General features: G+C 40.0%; 1 protein-coding gene across 1 annotated transcript in view; it reads left to right on the top strand.

Moving 5' to 3' along the window:
* The window catches only part of LOC306776164 (contactin-associated protein-like 4), a gene marked incomplete at both ends in the record, with an annotated part of 77,861 nt that overhangs the window by 37,097 nt on the left and 18,715 nt on the right, over positions 1-22,049 (top strand). The window contains 9 exons of the mRNA XM_079266772.1: positions 2,102-2,273; positions 4,723-4,829; positions 7,767-7,886; positions 8,000-8,200; positions 9,514-9,676; positions 11,624-11,751; positions 12,740-12,910; positions 16,193-16,411; positions 19,884-20,123. Coding sequence (XP_079122898.1) covers positions 2,102-2,273; positions 4,723-4,829; positions 7,767-7,886; positions 8,000-8,200; positions 9,514-9,676; positions 11,624-11,751; positions 12,740-12,910; positions 16,193-16,411; positions 19,884-20,123 — 1,521 coding nt within the window. The remainder of the gene's footprint in view (positions 1-2,101; positions 2,274-4,722; positions 4,830-7,766; positions 7,887-7,999; positions 8,201-9,513; positions 9,677-11,623; positions 11,752-12,739; positions 12,911-16,192; positions 16,412-19,883; positions 20,124-22,049) is intronic.

Here is a 22,049-nt window from a genome sequence, read left to right as displayed (position 1 = left end):
CAAACCGAACAAAGGAGCAACTGCAACAAAGAAAACGAACTGAAGGTGTGAAAACGCCCTGAAACACTGCAACAAAGTTTCAATAACTTTCAGTGACACAAGGCGTCACTTTTAAAGAGCAATACGGATGCGAGCGCACACGCACAGGCTCAGAAGCAGATTATCACATTTATTTAATTTACAATTAATGAGCGACTAATGTAGCCAGGATGTCTTCGGACAAAGCATCGATGTGGCGCGACACAGTGTTGTTGGACACCGGGATCATGTCCAACTTTTTTGCTTCTTTCTCCCCAATCATACATTCCACCATCTCTCTGGCAGCTGGCAAGCTCACGTCTTCGGCGATTGTGTGCGGTAGCCCCTTTCTCGCTATTCTGTAACCAGATATGAAGCCCGTAGTGCGTCATTTATAGACCAACACATGAATGAGACTCCAGTTGTTTTTGGCTGTTTTGTAACTCCTCCAATTTCGATATAAACAATGTAAGGGGCTTTTGACTTGCACTGGCATGCTTGGTGTTCAGGTGGCGACGTAAATAAGAGCTTCAGACTGTTAGCCAGAACCTCGCTGCACACCACGCACTGTGGCTTTGGGGAATCTGCGTTGCCAATCCAAGTGAAGCCCAGACACAGATACTTTTCATCATATTCCCTCTTTTTTTCCCAGTCTGATGCTCACTCTCGTTTCCTCTTTTTTCACCTTGACTCCGCGATGGGCCGATGTGCTCCCGATTTGTCTGTGCTGCACCTCTCCGTTCCCCTCGCCTCCGATTCCTCTCTCTCTCTCTGTCCCTCTCCTCTTTTACGACTGATAGCTTCAGATGTCCCACCTGACAGTTTTTAAATTAAAATTACATTTTTTTTTTATATTTAATATTATTACACCATCAGACCGCCATTACACTTTTCCTCTCGCGCACCCCCTAGAGGCAGCTCGCGCACCCCCAGGGGTGCGCGCACCCCACTTTGGGAATCCCTGATCTACACCATCACCTGGTAGTCCAACTGTAAGATTATAGAACACAGTCTCTATAGGGCAAAAAAAATACAGTTTGACTCAAGTGGTGATGCGATTTTTTTATTCCTCAAAGTGAAGCACCACATATCGGAAACTTCCTCCGTGAGTCATTATCACTGCCATGAGGAAAGCGGCTCCAACTAAATCTCCTTTTGAGCTCCTGAAATTCAAAGTGACAAGAAACAGTGACTCGTCCTTCCTCCCTCCTCTGCTGGGAGGTATTGAACTCTGCGCCTGATGGGCTGACTATAATTAGAGCAACGTAGAGCCTGGAGCAGGAATGCTGTATTTGGCCACAGATTGCCACCATCCAGGATCAACTTCAAGCATTAATCCTGAGCTCATTCACACCCTCTGGCAAAGAGTGGTTTTATATGACAGCCACCTCGGGTCTACCGACGGTAATGGGTTAGATGAGGGTAAACAGAGAATCAAAAATCAGTCTCATCAGATACACAGATAACAAGGTAGAGAACAAAACCCAAAGTAGTAGATTCTGCAGCAATGTTTGAGTAATAAGTTACTTGTACACATTGAATCTGCAAATGCTAGACGCAGTGGTGGAAGATGTACTCAGAAGTATAAATACCACAGAGTAGAGAAATACTTTGTCAAAAGTAAAAGGAATTCATTCACAAATTGACATAAGTCAAAGTAAAAAAGTGTAAAATAAACTTAAAACAATGAAAGTAAAAGTATCCATGATGCAGAATGGTCTATTTAAGAACAATGCATATTGTAATATTGGATTATAATGATTGCTGCATTAATGTGTACATCACTTTGATGTTGCAGCTGGTAAAGGTGGAGCTAATTGCAGCTACGTTATACACTGCTAGCGTGTGTGTTTTAACCCCCTGTAGAATATTACAGTGAAGTTTAAACATTGTAACAAAGCTGGCATCCGTAACTTCCCACATGAAGTGATGAAGTTAGACGTATACTGACACTGTTGTTGTTTTTCAAGTAAAATTGATTTAATTCCATGTTTATGGATGGGCCTACCAAGAAAACGGCATACAAACAAAATACAAAGCAGCAGACCAACCACTGATTGGGTGTCATGCGTTCCCTCCCTAGGATGCCCTGTTCAGGAGCGCAGTCAGGAGTGTAAGAACCCCTTCAAAGTGTTTCAGGGCTGTATGCGTCTCTTCACTGTGGATAACCAACCCGTTGACCTCATCAAGGTGCAACAAAGGCTCCTGGGAAACTACAGCCACTTGCAGATTGATATGTGTGGCATCATCGACAGGTTAGTATCACCGTCTGAATTGTTTTTTTACTGCTGTTTACATGCACCCTGTGTGTGTGTGTGTGTGTGTGTGTGTGTGTGTGTGTGTGTGTGTGTGTGTGTGTGTGTGTTGGGCTGCCATCATTACCTTTTCTTATGATGTTCTTCTGATTTGTGTGTTGATTTGTTTTGAAGTGGTTTCCACAGTCAATTTGGGATTTGTGAAAACAGTGATAATAATAAGCACTCAGTTTGTGATTTATTTGCATTTTTCCCCTGGTTTGGACTGCACATTTAAAATATCCTATTATAAGTGAGACAGGTCTCTCCTTTACCATGCTCAATTAGATACACAGATGGAAAATTTGTATTTTATTTGTTGCTGTCCTCTTTAAAGTCATTTGAGAATGCAAGTATATACAGAATCAGGGAACTGTAGACGTCCTCAAGGGGCTTTTATTGACGACACAAAAACCACTAAAGTCAACAGTGCTTCTTAACTAGACTTGGGAATCTATGACTCAACAATAGACACCTAGACAAGGGAATAATAATTTAAAGCACACTATCTGTTAGAAAACAAAACCAACAATGAACTGATCCTGCTAACAAGTATTGTCTCTGTATCCAAAGCCTGAGATAGCTTATTTTTCTGCACCACTTAGCTACTATGTCACAATAAACTTGACCAATGTAGTTCATTTTCAGTAGATATATATGTTCTTCATGAATTCATTAAGATTTCCATTTTCAGTTGCAACAAATTGGTTGAGAACTAGGCAGATGAATGCACTGTTGGCTTTGGTTTTTTTATGCGTTGTGTTGATAATAACAAAAATATAGAATATCGCCAGCCTTGTTCTTTAACTGAGCAGTTTGAGAAACACAGACTAGGGAATAAACTGGGGAGTAGTATTAAAGACTCAGCAACCACAACACAACTAGTACGGTGTTTATTCAAACCACCAATACGACATAAAGGATTATAAATGGCGCTCACTGGTTGGACTGTCCCAGTGGCTGTCATGGACGGAAGGCAGTACCTTAGACGGCTCTCTTGCTGCTGACTAAGGGTTCAGGATCTTGGAGAGCGCTGCAGTGGTCTCTCATTTCAGAGTTTACTGCATTTGTAAACTCAGGGCAAAAGGTCTGACACAGTGAATCAGTGAATCATGCTAGTGGGGATAACGGCGCACCATTTTTTCGCTCGCTGGTGCCATTCATGGAGTTGCACTCGGCTGTAAATACTAAAAGTCACGGAAATTGTGTCGCGAATGAAAAAAACAAGACAGCAGTTTATTTTTCGGGTATTACACTTTTGGAAAAGTATAACATTTTTGGACACGGCTCCAAAATCTGACATGTGAAAAGTGTTGGGGGAGGGTGTGTCAGACATTGTTTGAACAAGCACTTGTTTGAAGTATACTGACACCTTTAGGACACACTTGCTGTCCAAGGCTTTGAAATCACTGAACTTAGTACTCCCTCCTGCCGACCTCTCTCCTCACTGTATGAGAATGTGTTTTGAAGCGAGATCGATGAAGCTGTCAGAAGGCAGTAATTCTGACCCTCTTTGCTTCTGTCAGGTTCCTGACAGATGCAAAGTCTTGGCTTGGCTAGTCCACGGGTCTCTGGAAATAGCAGACAGGTCCCGGTTGGCCAGAAGAGCGGCAGCGGTTGCCAAGGCAAAAAAAAAAAACGGGTGTGCGAGTTTGGAGTTTGGAGAGACAATAGTGAAGGACTTTAATTTGGCCTCAGGGAGGTTTTGGCAAACCGAATCAGAAAGGGAAAGCGGGGCTTGGCTCAGGCTGTGCTCATCCAGGGGGGAATATTCCTGAACTAACCACGGCATCACGACCCCCTTTAATATACTGTGTCACGATGAGGTCTATTCGCCAAGGACTCTTCACACTATTCTTCTTTTGTGCACCATGTGATAAATTATTGTTCACTCTAAATGAGATACCTCCTTATTGGAATTAGCTTATTAGTACTCAACTAGAGTTAATTCAATTGCACTTGGAACTGTTTTGCAGCTGACTTCTTAATGTTATAGGCCCTCAACAGCAAATTACCTCCCCTCACCTCTAATAGCACCACTTCAACCACAAATACAAAACAGTTTGATCAGAGGCTGTTGAGAAAAATGTCCTGTCTACATTTAATTAAGGAGCAACTCAGTAGATTAGAAATTAAGGAACAAAACATGGTCTTGAAAAAAAGTTTTCTGAATAGACAAATGTGCTGAATGCCTGTTGTTCCTTTTCATACCAAAATCCCTTATTTTTAAGTTTTAACAGACACTAAGGTTCTCTCTCTCTCTCGCTCTCTCTCTATCTCTCTCTCTCTCTCTCTCTCTCTCTCTCTCTCTCTCTCTCTCTCTCTCTCTCTCTCTCTGTATCTCTCTCTCTCTCTCTGTATCTCTCTCTCTCTGTATCTCTCTCTCTCTGTATCTCTGTCTGTCTCTCAGGTGCTCCCCCAGTCACTGTGAACATGGAGGTAGATGCACTCAGTCGTGGAGCACCTTCCACTGTAACTGCTCCAACAGCGGCTACAGAGGAGCCACCTGCCACAGCTGTAAGCAACCAGCAACAGGGCATCTGCAGGTCTTTGAAATGCTTGATGCCTAAACTATAACGATGAGAATGGAAGTTATTAAAGTCTTGAAATGTGGTCAATACTTTTAAATTATTTTATTATCTGTCATTATGCTGTAAGGGCATTATCACCATCAAGTTATTATGATGCATGTGTTGGGTAGTAGAGGCTTATGTTAGTGAAATACTATTTATTTCATGAGCTATTGTGTTTTTCTTATACAAAACACTTGAACATATTTCACCCCTATTACTATAATTTTTTTGTGGTTTTAAGATTTTTGTGTCTTGGATAACTGAAAAAGCAAAAGTCAATATTGGAAACTATTGACTTTATGTGCAATGTTTCATATCAAAGATGGAGAAACTCTAACACATTGTGAAGGAAGTCTTCAATTAGTAGAAAATATGATTAATACAGCACTCCAGCAATGTTCTCATTGCTTCTGCTTTAATGACAGTGAGACCTCATGTCCCCTAACACTTAAATTACTTTCCTGTTTTTTTCCCAACTCCATAGTTTCAGAACTTTAATTAGCTGTGTTCAATCGGGAATAGACTAAACAGATTGTTGGTACTTTATTATACTGAGTAAATTCAATTTTCATTTAATTTGAAACGCTTAAAAGCTTTGCTTCCTCACACCTGCAGATGGCACACTATATTATTTGATTTGTTCATTTTACATGTGTTTGCATATTTGTTTGATACATGTATGTATGTGTGCGCAACTCTAGCCCAGTCTAAAGTGATGAGGCAGAGGTTCAACACCCGTCCCTCAAACTGTATCATTTGGTCACAGACATCTTCTATTTGAAATCAAACAAACACAGGGTAACGCAATTCCCCATATTTGGGAGCATAAACAATGAATAAAGACATAGAAGCAATCACTCATGTGTCTCAAAAAATCTCAAGTGAAAACCCCTTTTTTTTCGCAGAACAGGCTGATTTGATTAAAGGTCAGTTTTGCGATGACAATATTTTGCTCCTAATTTCTAACTGCTGCAGTTCTGTGACTCAGCATCTAAACAATGCCGAAAGCATCTCTGAACACTTCCGTTGCACTTCTGTTGCATTTTCCCTCATCAGATACTGTTTAAATCTCATTAAATATGCTTTTAATATAAAATGAATGAAACAAGCTTGTGGATAAGTTTGCTTCAAATAGAATGTGCTGCTTCTTAACAAAAATAGCCTTATTGATAATACTTAATACAGAAATAAAGTCTCGCTTTTTTCCACTGCGAGGCAACTGAAGAAAGAACACTGGCCTGCTGATGAAGATGAAAGCCACAATTTTAACGCTCGTCTATTTCAAACTGCACACGTCAAGGCTACTTGTTTAGTGATTTGATTTTAGAGGTATATGAGGTTTACAGGCCATTCATTAATATGTTCTCAAACACTTACAGATCAACAGTATTGGCAAACAATAGTAATGACACACACATGCACATAGATACAGAGACATTAATTCTCGTTTATATGTAAATAGAGACAGTGCCGTAGCTTTCCTCCGCTTAAACATGAACTACGGTACTATTTTTCTGTACAAATCTAAGATTGAACCCTTCTTTAATTCTGGGGACAGAACCCTGGGTTTCTTTATTGAAAGTTTCTTTGAGATAGTTTTTAAAAGTGTGGGTTTTTATATTTAGTCTTGAAAGCAACTATAATATGATGTTTTTTTGTTATAACCAGTTCTAAATATTGCTGTCAGAACATTTGAACTAGAATGAAAGACTTCTTGTTAGTCTCGGAAACAAACCGCAACATTATTTTAACTCCCTGGCCATATGGAAAGGAGAGAAGATAGAAAGATGAAAGCAAAAAAAAGAAATGAGTGGAAGAAGTCATACAGAGAGAAAGATAAGGAGGGTGAGGATAGGAGCAAAAGAGCAGAGTGAGTCCTAAGGCAGACTGTTCTTTCTACATAAATGGATTTCAACATAGAGACTGCCCACAGTATTTTTGGTGAGTCAAATTAGAAATGAAAGCGATTCAGGCTTTGATTACACTGCCAAATTGTGATTGAATCTTTTTACACTCTGGTGGTATGATCAGCTTGAGCTGTTTCGGGGAACGGTCTGAAGAACTTCACTGACATGAGATAAAGAAAAAACGCATGTTTAAAATGCGCTGACCTTTTCTTTCCTGCACTATTTTCTAATGTGTGTGTGTGTGTAACCAGAGGGCATTATATGAATGCTTTTCACCTATAAGGTAGCTTTCCTCAGATTATGTTAATCATTTGCAGTTTTTATCAGAAGCTATTTTTGATTATTTGCCTACTGGTTATGTATGACAATAAACTCAAATCTATTATAAATAAGCAAAATTATCTTTATTGTTGGCATATTTTGGTGAGAGGACAATTACAATATATGACATGGTGTTTTATTGTTTTTGGTGATCAGGTAAAATTATAACAGATTTGGATATTGTCTATCTTGTTCTGCACAAATTGAATTATAACTTTCTTAACTATTTCAGAGGGACATGACACCTGATTCAGACATGTTTGACATCTAAAGCATAATGTTTGTTTAGGCCAAGCACTGAAGTCCCACTCAACTGATTGTTGTTGCAACTCCTTCCACCACTCCAACTTCTCCATATGTCATTGCAGCTCTGGTACAGTTATCTTCATGGGTAGTTCTCCAAGCAGACTCCTTATTGCTGCTTGGAGTCTTTCAGAGCTCCCTCAAGTTTCTAACTTTATAACCATTTGCACTAAATTATCTATTTCTTTATCATGAGCAGCTCTGTCTGAAATGGAGCCAGTAAAGCAGATGGAAGTGTAGTAGTCTTGAACTTTGCGTGTATGAGTTGATAGGGGCAATGTTTCCTCTCAAATCTGATTGCCAGAAGATGTAGTATTGTTAATATGCTTTTGGTGCTCTTTCTTTCACAGCGAGATATGAAAAGTCATGTGAGGCGTACAAACACAAAGGCAACACATCAGGACATTATCACATAGACGTGGACGGCAGTGGACCAATCAAACCCCAGCTCATCTACTGTAACATGACAGGTAACAAACAAAGACACACATCGTCACACTTGAACACACACACAATACATTAGTATATTTATTCATCTATTTCTCTCCATCTGTCTGTCTGTCTCTTTTTGTCTGTCCACCAGAGGACATGGCATGGATGGTGATCCAGCACAATAACACAGAACTGACAAGAGTGTATTCGTCCCCTGAGAGAAACCAACATTCAGCCCACTTTGACTACGCTTCTGAAGAGGAGCAGTTGGCAGCCATCATCAGCCAATCGGAGCACTGTGAGCAGGAACTGTCCTACCACTGCAGGAAGTCCCGCATCCTCAACACACCCGGTAAGACTTATGCCCACTGATGTTTTCTGTGTGTCTGAGTTATTGAGATGGGATACTTTGGAGAACTGTGAGATGTGTATGTTTTATTGGCGTTGTTTATGTTGTTTTGTTGCATTTCGTAAGTTTGAGTGTGTTTAAAGATGGAGGAGGATGGCGTGGTGTTGTTAAAATGGGAATGGTAGGTTCAAAAGCAGGTCTTTGCAAAGCCAGATTTCTGTATCTGAGGGATCTATATCTAGAACAAGAAAGGGGTGATGTAAATTGCTGATTTAGTTAATTTAGAACATAATTAAAACATGAATTAAATCTAAAATATTCATTTTCTCCTCTTCACTTGACTGCAGCAGCTAAAGGTTTATCAGCACCACAACTTGATTTCTCAAGTAAACATCAACTGCTGTTGTTTGTGGGTTCTTTGTGTTTTTTAGTGGTCAGGTTCAAAAGAGGTGCATTTTTACTGGTCTTTGTTGGTTTTCTTGCCAGAAGACTATAAATATTACACCTTTACTCATCTAAAAGGGAAAATGGAAATTGAGTTTCAAACTGCTCTGAAGAAAGATGCCCATCTTGTCATCTGTGAACCATCATTGAGTATCACTACAAAGCATCAGAATACATGTTAGGGAGAGATGTCTTCAAAAGTAGCTGCCCATGTTCTGTCCAAGGCTGTGCAAGGCTGTAAGAGAGACAAGTGTAGTGGTTTGTGTTGAAATCCTAAATGAATGGGTGTTGTTACTGGTGACAGCCAGATGGAAGACGACAAATAAAGGGGGAAGGGGAAGGAAATTGACAGAAAGATGTTTCTGTGTCCCATTTGATTTGCAAATCAATTTGCAAGAGTGCTGACTTAAGCAGATGCATCAACAAAATGTGTTGTTATGAGAACATAGATGAGTGAGAATTCTCAGTTGGAAACACTTTTCATTCAAATGTCAGCTGTAGGAGTCATTGTCTTACCTCTTTGTGGATTCATGTGAAATTCATCTTTCATCAAATTAGCAAAACAAGCACGAATTTGCAATGGCTGTGACCATGTCAGCGCAGGAGCGTGTGCACACATGTGCGTACATGGTCACAGCTATTGCAAATTAGTGCTTGTTTTGTGTGTGCTTTGTGTGTGTTTGTGTGTGTGTGTCTATCTTTATCAGCCCAGTTGCTCGGAAAACAATGTTGGCACCGACATTTCTGCCAAACACAGAATGCATTATATGCCAAATGTTTTGTATTCGGTCAGAGCAAGTGACGTAAGCGACGTTGCCGACTGAGGATTTGTAGTAATGGTGTATATTTGTGTGTGTGTGTGTGTGTTTCAGAGGGTGCTCCATTCACCTGGTGGGTGGGAGGTCCAGATCCAGGTGAGATCCAGACGTACTGGGGCGGGGCTCTGCCGGGCAGCCGGCAGTGTGCCTGTGGTCTGCAGGACAACTGTCTGGATTCAAATCACTACTGCAACTGTGACGCTGACTACGACCAATGGTACTGTACCTTATTGTGTGAGTTAGAAAAAGTTAGGACGTTTTGTGATGCAAGACAAATTTCCACGTGAAGGGACAAAAAAAGGTTTTATCTTATCTTGATGAAAACAATCTTTAGAATCTGACCTTTTGATTTTCAAAATAAAGTAAGCAATAATGCATGATCAGCTGTCTTACAGAGTACCCAATGCATACAACATATAGGGTTTCCTCACAATAACATGAGGCAATGTGCACTTTACAGAGTTGTTTCCTATATTGCGACACTTTGGAGTGCACTATTGCTCAAAAGGAAAATAATGGAGGCTATGTTGTCAAAGTTGTATTCATTTATTCCAGGTTAGCCCATGTTTCGGTTAGTTTAACCAATGAGTTAACTGGTAATGTAGAGTGAGGTGTGGATTCTATGGTTACCTGCACTTTAACATACATTGACAAGTATTGATAGCTTATTGATTAGCCATGCTAGCTTCAATTTGGTCCATACTCAACTATTTGATGGATTGCCATTAAATATTGGTTGTGACATTAATGACATTTTGTACATACATCCATTTACCCAGAGGATGAATCTTATTGACTTTAGTGTTATCCAAAAATATTGGGTCAATACTTTGATACTGTGATACTTTGGTTTATGAACAAATACCTGCAATACCAATGACATCCCCAACAGCCCCTGTACTTTGTTATACCAAATGTTAGCATGCTAATATGCTAAATGAAGATGGTAAACATAGTTAACAGTATAATTGCTTAACATCAGCATGTTAGTATTATCATTGTGAGCATGTTAGAATGCTGATGTAACCATTTAGCTTAAAGCAACACTGTGTGTAATTACAGCTGGTAACAGTAAATAATTAAAAATGTTATTGTAATATGAAATGTAATGTTATCAAGACAATGATTTGGATGGACCAGCTATAAAAGGAAATATTTTAATGTTAATTTTAAAGACAGGTATAAAACAACGTAAGATTGTCTTTGAAAGGAAACGTTTTACTCATTAGAGTCAATGATTGAGTGGAATCTGTCCTACTGCTCCAATTAAGTCATTGATTAACAAGTCAGTGTTTACCTCCATCGCATCCTGCCGTACTGGACAGAAAAGAGCCATGAGACATCCAGGATTAATCCCATGATATTCAAGCATCCCTCCATGTTTTATCCAATCCTGTATTTAAATCATTTTATCCATGCTGTAAGCAATTCTGTATTTAGGTCACCTTCCCCAATCCTGGAACCAATTTTGCAGTTCGACTCATTTTCCCATATTGAAACCAATCTTGCAACTGTCTGCATAGCCAAAGGTCCTTCTCTCTAGTATCTCACTGCCTAATTCTGTGCGACTTTTACTTTATTCTTATAGACTTTATCTGCCGTCAATCTCTCATCACATTTGCTGGCGCTGTGTGGGCCCACAGTCCTATAATTATTTTTTGACAAAATTTTCTCAGCAGCAAAGCAAAATTTGAAACACCACAAAGCTGAGAGAGTGAATGGTGGCGATGAATGTGCAGATGAATTGCTCCACCAAACGGCTGCTGAGACATGTTGTGTCAGCTGAAATGTCTTCAGTTGATTGTCTACTTGTGAACCTCAATGAACAAATGAAGACAGTCAAGAGCTCAAGTGTTACATTGTGTCCCACTCCCTCTAAAACGGTTTGATTTGAGTTCAGGTGGGCACATGTTTTACATTGTAATTGTAACAACTACTTCCTTGGCAGTGCACAAACACACTTACACAGAAATGACAGCTACGTTTTTTCAACTAAGACAAATGGAAACACAAACAAATTCTGTTAAAAGCGGAAGAAGTACCTTTAGCAGGGCAGAAATGTGTTACTATGCTTAATTGATTGAATAGGCTATGCTTAAAATGCCCCCTCCTTTTTGTCTTTTTTATGTTGCTCCTCGTCCTTTTCATCCTCCTTCTCCTACAGGGCTGATGACTCGGGTCTACTCGCCCATAAGGGGAGCCTCCCAGTCAGGTCTCTGGTGCTGGGTGACATTCAGCGGGCGGGGTCAGAGGCTGCCTACAGGGTGGGACCCCTACGCTGTCATGGAGACAGTAAGTCCATTTCAGTTACTGGTTATTGTTTGACAAGAAGTTGGTGCCAATGTTAACCCTTCGTTGACAATAGTGTTTTTATGGAATTTGAAATTATTCAATGAATCGGTTTTATTCAGCTGTAGAGACCATTCTTACCGACAGGTCCAAAACTGATGCTAAAAGGTAACTAGAGCGTCATAGTTTGAAGCTGAGAGCTACTGACCATGCGGTCTTATTTGATGATTTGGAGGTGAGAACATGTTACGTTACATTACAGTCATTTAGCAGACGCTTTCATCCAAAGCGACTTACAATTCAGATTCTATCACATTTCTACACACACAGCAATTTCTTTGGGGGGTTAAGTGTCTTGCTCAAGGACACATCTACATTCAACTAGCGGAGCCAGAGCCGGGGATCGAACTGCCGATCCTCTGACAGACGGCCCTGCTCTCGACTTAGCCCCAGTTGCCCATTGTTGAACTCTTGTGTGAACTGAACTACTTGAATAACTGTATCCAATCTTCCCCCTGCCATTTAACTTCTTAATGGACAATTGGTTAATAGGCCAATTACACAAGCTAATTAGCAGACCGGCAACTGAAATATGACTTACTTTGTTCTCTTTAATAACAACCTCTAGTGAAAAGCTATTTAATAAAACGAATCGAAGTGATTCATTTTACGTTGTTTTAATTGCCTCTAATTTCAGCCTTCAGTTTAATGAGTAAATTAATGAATAAATAAGCACCATGCGAGATAAATCAACATAAATGAGATAGCGTTGTTGGAGTTATGACTTTGTTGTCGGCTAATTACAGTTGGTGTATTTGTTTACTACACGATTTTACATTATACAGCCATCATAATGAGATTTCTTTTAAATAAGCTGCGTTCCAGACTGATATGTCAACTTTTTGAAAAAGTAAACATAAATGTACCCCCTTTTTAGGAAACAAAAGAGTAAGCATATGAAGCATTTAAGCACTTTGTTTGACACTTTCAGAGAACTTCTGGAACGCTGCGTTTTTTGACAAGGAGACATCTTACCTTCACTTTCCCACCTTCCACGGAGAGCTGAATGCAGACATTGCTTTCCTGTTCAAGACAAAGTCCTCCTCCGGGGTCTTCTTGGAAAATCTTGGCATCAAGGACTTCATCCGGATCGAACTCAGCTGTAAGTGTAATCTAAACAATGTTCTGCGTCATTATCAGTTTTCTTCTAAATACCTGGTAGTGGGAGACTCTCAAGTTAAAAGAGAGCAACAACCAACAATGGCATGCTGATGTTAAAGTTCCTCTGTTTTTACTGTCATCAGCTGAAAGGGGAAAGCTTCTCTGTGCTCACCTGAATTCTTAGTTTAAGGTGTGCACATACAAGCATGACTTTGTGACATCCCATTGTGGAAGCAGGAGACAATGTGTGGCATTTGTGTCAGTTGGACTTTTGAAATGAAAAAAAAAGCATATTCATGGATTAGATTTTTCATTTTGGGAAAGTGAGTCGATGTAATTTCAAGATCGAATCCTTGGATAGATTACCTGGATGGCTCAACATTATGTTGATTTTGACACAGGGGAGCGCTGTTTATTTCCTGTTTTCTACTGAAAGTCAGAGTTGGTTTCTTTTTAACCATGACAATGCAATACAAACCATAATGTTTCCCGAACAAAGTACGGTACTTATTTGCACCAAAGTCATGATCTGTACCTGAACCTTTCCAAGCTTTAACAATAGAAAAGAACAGAAATTGGGTTTATTTCTTTTTTGAAGTTTTGAAAGGCACTTTTAAATGATGTCCTGCTGATAGTTGCGTCAGATCAGGAAAGGCTGAGACCTAGAATTAATGTTTTTCATAGCGTAATCATAAATGATTCTGCTGCAGAGGAAGGGATGCTTTAGTTTTGTGTAAGTTGAAAAAGAAGTCTGTTGCATGTAATCCAGTGTGACAAGTGATCTGTGGGAATTACACACACACACACACGACACAAGACAAATGGTAACCCTCCTCGTTAGGGAAACCCTGGCGTTGTTACAGTGACACGCATCTCTTATCTCACTGCAGCTCTATTACTGTTATCAATATTATGATTATAACAGCTGGTGTTCCTTAAGACTCTGTGTCGTTATTACTGCTGTCAGAGTAACATGACTGGAGCTGGGCCAGAGAGCAGCCTCTCAATGAAGTCTCTGGATTGTTCTATCAACTGGTTCCACAATCCCACAGTGGTACAGCTTTACCTCCACTGTCTGTGTCATTCATGAGGGATGATGATGATGATGTTGTGTTCAGGCACAGATCTCACCTCTCTGATAACTTCACCCCGAAATGTGGAGTGTAGGCATGCTGGCAGTGTTGTGATGGGTGAACGGACTCCATGTGGCCTTCATCCTCACCTCTCTTCATTATAGGTTAAGTTGTTAACCTAATAGAGCTGTGGAGATTAATGACTTAAGCATGCTAACCTACATTAGGTTTGGTGTTTCAGTCCCACCGTGATGGCACATACTTACAACCTACTTTAATAAGAAAGTGCACTGCATTGGATTTGTGTCCACTAGATGACATATGGTACATTCTCATGTCTTAAAATTGCTTTCTGCTACAAAAGTTGAATGTTATTTTTTTATGTGATGTATCAGCAAAGTCAAGGTTGTAAAGTTCATTCACTCAATAACTGTAGCTAAGTACAATTTTGTGGCCCTTGTACTTTACTTGAGTATTTATATTTGATGACTTTTCTTTGACTCTACTGCATTTCAGAGGCAAATACTGTGTTGAACTTTTACTCTACTACTATTGCTTTGCAGATTCAAATGAATAATGCAACATATAATCAACAACCTTTACTTTAGTAAAGGTACAACATTTGTACTTTTACTTGTTATGGAGTGTTTCTGGTATTGCTACTTTTAATTTAGTAAAAGATCTATTTCTTCCACTTCTGAACAAAGTGGAGAACAGTGAAGCTTACGACCACTTATTATTATTATTGCAGTTATCGGCTCGCTGAGGCTGTACTTAGGCACAACTTTGCAGGTATTTAGTCATAAATCAAAGTATTGGACAAATATAAGTTTTTATCTCATGATGACGCTAGATGAAACGTTATGGGATCACTAAAGTTACAAAGTACAATCCACCCATAGTTGTGGAGATGTCGAACTCAAAACCACAGATGTAAACCTGTTTGTGGCGCTACAGGAAAAGTCAGGGTGTCATTATTCATCCAAACATTTCAAAACAATCTGTCCAATATTTGTTTAGATATTTCAGTCATAAATTTGCAAGGCAACTAGTTCCAATTGAGAATATTAAGCAAATCATAGCCAGATGACACACTTGTCATTCACAGTGAGCCTACAAAATCCGCACTGGATGTGGAAATTGTCGTTAGATGTGATTTCAAATATTGCAAAGAATGCTGCTTGTTATGCCGACTATGCAGAGCTAGACTGAAGAAGGTAATAGCTATAGACACGGTTGATACCACACAACTGCATGATCTCTGGCTGGTGCTCAGGCTTGGTTTCAGCAGTGCTGGCACAATCACACAGAGAAACGAACAGATGTGAGTCTGTAGCTGCAGCCTTTCTGTCGAGCCTTGGACTGGTCTCTGGATCATCTCAGATCTGTGTCCAGCTGTCTGTCCATCCTGCCAGCAGATGGTCTGATGGGAGGAAGTGACTTCAAACTTCCGCCAACATATTGTGATGGAGGAACACGACTCACTAATGGGTTCATTGAAAGATGACACAGTCTAGTAAAATGTAACAGTGTGTTAGAAAAAAAGAATCCACATTTTTGTCTGAAGCATTTTTACAATAAATAGTAAATGGTTAGAAAACAATAATATTTCTGAATAAATTCTTAAAGCTCCTTATGTTAAGATCATGTTTAAACTATTAAAGAATGTAATTCCCCTCCCTCTTCCTATTCCACCCACATACTTAACTGTGTAAGAATAATTGACAGAATAGGGTCTTCATACTTCTGCCATAGTTCCTCATTGGTTGAATGGATTTCACACATTTTCACTTAGAACGTCAGAAAATTCAGCAAATTCATTTTGATCATATATGAATAAATAAACAGAACCTACACAACACACTACAGTTTTAAGAGTGTCAACACCATTACACACACTGCCATGATGGATCGTTTAAAGTGTGTTATTCTCTGTGCAAAGACGGAGCTGGGAAACATGAGGGGTTTGCAATGTCTCACTCATCAGAGGACACAGTTATCTAAAAGTGTCAGGGAATGTTTGTTAATCAGCCTGGTAGAATTTGGCGGGAACACGTCAAACTCACTTTGCTGGTGTGACTGTCACCCAGGCATCCAAATGCTCCTTAATAAACAGTCTATGTGTGCAACAATCTCTCTCTTTTACCAATTTCATTTGTTGCTCCTTCTTTAACTGCTGAAACTGGGCCGACCAACACCCTCCTCTCCAGCTGCTTCAGAGGTCGTCTTCTCTTTCGACGTGGGAAACGGGCCGCTGGAGGTTCGAGTGGAGACGAGCGTCCAGCTGAACGACAACCGGTGGCACAGTATACGAGCCGAGCGGAATGTAAAGGAAGCGTCGCTACGTGTGGACGAGTTCCCTGCCGCCACGCAAGAGGCTCCTGCTGACGGACACAGTCATCTGCAGCTCAACAGCCAGTTATTCATAGGTGAGGGGCAGGAGGGAGAGTGTGTGTGTGTGTGTGTGTGTGTGTGTGTGTGTGTGTGTGTGTGTGTGTGTGTGTGTGTGTGTGTGTGTGTGTGTGTGTGTGTGTGTGTGTGTGTGTGTGTGTGTGTGTGTGTGTGTGTGTGTGTGTGTGTGTGTGTGTGTGTGTGTTCCCAATGCCTTAGAAATGTAAGAAAATTGCAAAGTGAGAGAACTGAAAAGGTTTATTCGTGTTAGGATTTGGATTTTATGTTAAAGGGAGTCGGGGTGAGTTTAAGGTTATAGTAAGGATTGAGATTACGCATTAGGGGGAGAGAGTCATTTATGGTGTTTGAACAGTAATCTCATTAGCAGCTGAGTGCAAGTGACAATTGCTGTCGTGTCTTCTCTTTTCTTATCTGTGACAGCGACTACAGCAACACATGCACATTGCATTCGCTGAGTGGAGGAATCCAGGAGATTAGTCTTTTTTGTCTCAACAACAAGCAGACAGCTATTCAGATCAGTTTAACCTTGGTGGACTTTATTTTACAAATTAAATTCTGCTATGTCTGCCCTCTTTTCCATTCAGTTCATATTAAACCGCATTATGGGATCAATGTTGTACTCTGCACCACAGAAGTCCCACATGGGCAGCTGGAGTTGGATAAAGGCAGATCTTCTTTATGGAAGTGTTGAGGAATCTTTGTGTAAGAAGCGCTATAGACTTTGGCACCTCTCATTACTTTTCTTTTCTACCTTGTTTGAGACACTTGCCTCCAAGTCGTGGTGATATAAAGCTTTACAAAGATGTGGTGCACTAGTGACTATTTCTGGAAGCAGGACAGTGTACAATAATGGAGCTCTATGGCACAAAACAATAAGCCATAACAGGCTCCGTGTAGGTAGAAGGTCGGGATGGACGGGCGGGTCAAATAAACACAGTACGTTTACCCAGGAAACCAAAAGTCATGATTGACCTTTTTCAATTTATGTCTGTAACTTAGAAGGTATCAAACATTGGCCTACTTATCTTAAGCCAAACCATGATGTCTTAACAAACCAAGTCGTTTTGTTGCATTTTTGTTTTGTTTCAATTTACGTTTCTGAATTGAGAATGCAGTTTAGTTGTATAGGAACATCATTTTGAAACAGGGTTGTACATTTTGGGTCAACTTTTGAACAATTCCACTTTTCTCTCTTTCTCTGTTCCTCTCAACTTCATCAGCTTAAAGTGTTTTCAATTCATCTCTTCCACAGACAGATTCATAATTCTGTTTACCCCCTCATCGTTATCTGTCTAACTGTGTTTGAGTGGATGCAAATCCAACTTACATTCATTGCAGGCTTTATCTTCGAGCAAATACTCTGGATATTCGTTCATTTGTAAACAAGCATTCTGAAGAGACAAGCAAACAACAACTAAGGATGAGATTGGAGAGATGCAGAGAGAAGGAGGCGGGCATTGATTGACTGGCAACAATAAGATAATAATCCATCCTGAACAGCCAGAAAGAAGTGATCATGTCTTTCTCCTGGTTATTGCTGCCCGGGTTGGTGTTTACCTGCGATGCAAAGATATTCATATGTTTGAATGGAAATGTGATGGGATTATGAAATAGACTGTGGGATCGAAAGTTTGTGTTTGTGTTTGACAAATACTTGATTCGCTGCAAAGCAATGTGCAGCTGGGTGTCTCTCCTTCACTTGTTTTGGAAAGTGAAGGGCCATGTGCTCCGGAAGTTGTTATTGTTAATCCATAATGTTAGCAGCCTCTTATCTGTGAAATCATAAATCGCTACACTGCAGAGACTACTATACCGCCATCAATAGTGTGTCCTATTTGTAATATATAAAATTGATTTGTAAGACAGATTATTCCATATTTTAAATTACTAAACCGTAATATTGCTTCGGTTAAATTTATACGACACAAAGTTGTTCAACTTTATTTCTTGCCATAGGAAGCTATTCATTTTGTGTACACACTGTAACAAACATCCTTGTATGATCTATATTTAAGATAATACTCATATAAATACGTTATTGTATTTGTGTCTGTGTTGGTTGTGAGCAAATATCTGTGTTTATGACAACAAAGAAACAGGATAAATTGTTGCAGGAGGTCAGAGCTCCTGAGAAGACTAAATCTGACCTCATCTGATCATCTGGAAAACATACATCTATCTGTATACATTTACTGGTGGAGTGTTAGTGTGTCGGAGTGTTTCGGGGAATGACTTTTATAATTTATAATCAATTGTGTGCTCAGGATTAAAGGGTTTGGCCATAAGGGTTATGTGGTGCGGTTCATACTTGCGAACGGTGGATGTTGTTCCGCTCGTGTATAGGTTGACATTTTATTGCACTTTTGTAGCCTAAAGGTGTTCTTTAATTATTCTTTTTTTGAGGTATGTAGCCACAGTAATGTTTACTCAAAGTACATTTTAATTGACCTCCCTTTTACCTTTACACAAGCACATGTTTACATTCATTTCACTTGACTAAAATACTCTATTCCCAGAGTATGTTAATGAAACACTGCAGCTCTTTTGCAAAACAAGACCCCTTTGGTGTTGTAACACCATGAGGTGAGCCTCAAAAGCTGCTTTAGGGGCCGACATCCTAACAGGGTCTTTTTTTGAGTCCTGCAGGACTTCTTTCTCTGGCAGTTCCTGTCCTTTGTTTCTCTCCCTCTGTCAAAGTTTCTGTCCCTCACAAGTATGTTATTGGTCTTTTGGCCAAAGTGCACTAAAACGTTGATCGTTTTGTGCAGTCCCAACCAGTCTTTTCTACCATCTTTCCAGTTCAGGTCTTCCTGGTTAAATCATCATTTAATAAAAGTTCACCGTGCATGTTTCTTTGATTCAGCAGAACCAAATGTTTCTTTATTGAGCCAACAGAAAGTATTACTTCAATTTCCCGCTATTTCTGCTCTTAGTGTGCTTTTTGTGTTTAATAACTGTTGCTGCAGATGGAAACTAGAGGCGCAGAGGTTCCGCCAGACTCAAACTGTGAGAGTAATACCCTGCCAACTCCATTTGCCAAGAACAATAACAACTGTAATGCGTGGATGTAAAATAAAGACGCTGCCAGCTTTGAACGCAGGGAGAATTGTAATTTGTCCAAGTCTAAACTCTGTGAACAGTGTGAGGTTGTTATATTAGAATGCTAATTGTCAGGTTGTCATTGTTAAGTGAGCTTCACAATAGAAATGTAATTAAAGGTACATCTCTCCATATAAGTGAATACTTTTTGGGTTGTATGCAAAATGATCTAAAGGACTTGGTGGAGATGGTTTTCTTTTGACAATTGTTACCTTTGATTTGGGTTGGCTTGATTATAAGAGGCATATAGCTGAGATGCTTTTGAACATATGACTATTGGGCAGGTTTTAAGCTCTGATTGGGTTACTTGGTGTCAGTCCAATCTGAGGTAATGGACACAGTGTGCTAGTAGTTGTGTGTAGTGTGTACAGTATCTGTTTTTGTTTGCAGGAGGCACCGCCTCGAGACAGAAGGGCTTTCTTGGCTGCATCCGCTCCCTGCAGCTGAATGGTGTGACTCTGGACCTGGAGGAGAGGGCGAAGATCACCCCAGGTGTCAGGCCTGGATGCCCGGGCCACTGCAGCAGCTACGGCTTGCTCTGCCAGAACCAGGGTCGCTGTGTGGAGAGAGTTAATGGTTTCTCCTGCAACTGTGACCAGTCAGCCTACACTGGATCCTTCTGTCATGAAGGTACGTGCATTCAAATATACACTGGAGACTGAATGGCAATAAACACTCTGATATGCTATCATTGATGTTCTGTGCCTTGAAGTAACAATTTAATATCAATACAAAAACATTTTTCTCTTTCAAGATACTAGTAATGTGAACTTTCATCACAAGTACAGATAACATGATTTCAGAGCTGTGAAGTTTAAGTTTGCTAGAAGATCCAACACTCTCGGATTCAATTATATTTGACGGACAGATTGACATACTGGACGAAAAAGCCTGAGAGAGACATGGTCTGATGTCATTTTAAAGATAAAACAAGTCTCTCCTCCAACTTCAAGTTTAGTTTTTTGTCCCAACAATAGCCGTGACCATTTATTTTCCTTGTGAATAAGAGATGAGAGAAGCACATTTAGCATTGAGTTCATTACTGTGTCCACGGAGGGCAGATAGTGTATGCCATAAAACTGACACATTTCTCTGGGTAAAGAAAGAAAGAGAGGAGAATGATCTGGTATTGCCGGTTTTAACAACAACAATTATACTCAAACTGTATTTTAAATGTCATCATTTCAAGCACTGCATAATGTTCCTATAATATTAAGAGACACAGAAGGTATCTGGTTGTGACTACTACAGTCATATTTGAGTGATTACGTTAACAACAGTAATAGGGTAAAAGATTTAAGAAGTTACATGTGATGTTTTTCTGTCCCTCAATTTAGCATAATTGTCCTAGTACCTCATTTCTTCATGTGTTATACTGCACCCACTCAACATTGAGTTTATAATATCTCATATGGTATCAGTATAGCAACTCTCGACTCCTGCCTGTTCTACTGCTTTCTATTGCATTTTACCAGCTTAGTCTGTGCGCTCTATTCGGAGGCTATCCAAACAAAGGGGAAGAGATTTGTTTGCCAGTAAAGTAGTCAGAATCTACATACCTTTAGCAATTTCTCTACATTTAAAAAACAAGTGGTTTTATCTGGCTCACCGTCCCTCGTTGTTTGTGTAACTAAAGAGAAACTCCACTGTGAATTGACAGTATGCTAAGCCACACCCCCCTTAGTTACTGATGCTTTGCCTGCCGAGCTTTTTATTCTCACACAGTTCCCAACAGTTGCAGATTTACCACCTGATTTTATTAACAAGTGGTCCTTGTTATCAGACAGAGGAAGACAAAAGCAAGCTTTTCATTAATGAAACTGGTTTGCCTGCCTGCGTGTCTCTTCCAAATGTTAACAGCTGACTTTTGAATGCTTCTAGTTGACTATCATAACAATCATTTTCTAAGTGCAGCAAATGTGGAGCCGAGGGCAAAGATGGGACTGCTTTCTGAAGAGGATCCTTCAGTCGGCAGACATTAGACTGACCCTGACTGTCTCTCTCGTTCACTGTCTGCACAGCTTGGCCTTTCGACGCTCGTTTTGAGTGGTTCATAATGAGCCTGTTCTGTCCTGAAAGTCAAGCATCGGGATGATGTTAAAAGACTCTTCTAGCCCACCATGCCATTGTGTCGACCATGCGATGCATCGAGGGCTCGTTGTACAGTGTTGAAAGTCAACATATCACACACTGTCAGTATGTGGACATATACTATTAAAGAATATCTCAACATTTTGTAGGATACACTTATCACTTTGTTGCTGAGAGTTAGAGAGAAGATGAAGACAACTCTCGTGTTTGTGTGTTTTGCAGCCAGCAGCTGGTTATCCTAGCTTAGCATAAAGACTGGAATCAGAGGGAAATGGCTAGCCTGGCTAAAATCTCCCCACCAGCACCTTAAAAGCTCACTTATTGACATGTTGTTTTGTTTGTTTGTTTTATTTGATTTTTAAAATCTGAACAAAACCCAAGGCATACAAACAACTTGCAGTTTTACTGATGGTTATTACTGTTTCTAGGCTGGTCACAGTAAATGGAGTTTTGAAGTCATCTCCT

This window comes from Melanostigma gelatinosum, assembly GCF_949748355.1.
Source record: "Melanostigma gelatinosum genome assembly, chromosome: 4".
Classification (NCBI taxonomy): Eukaryota; Metazoa; Chordata; class Actinopteri; order Perciformes; family Zoarcidae; genus Melanostigma; species Melanostigma gelatinosum.
Note: the sequence above shows the minus strand (reverse complement) of the source record. Positions and strands in the feature narration are given on the sequence as shown.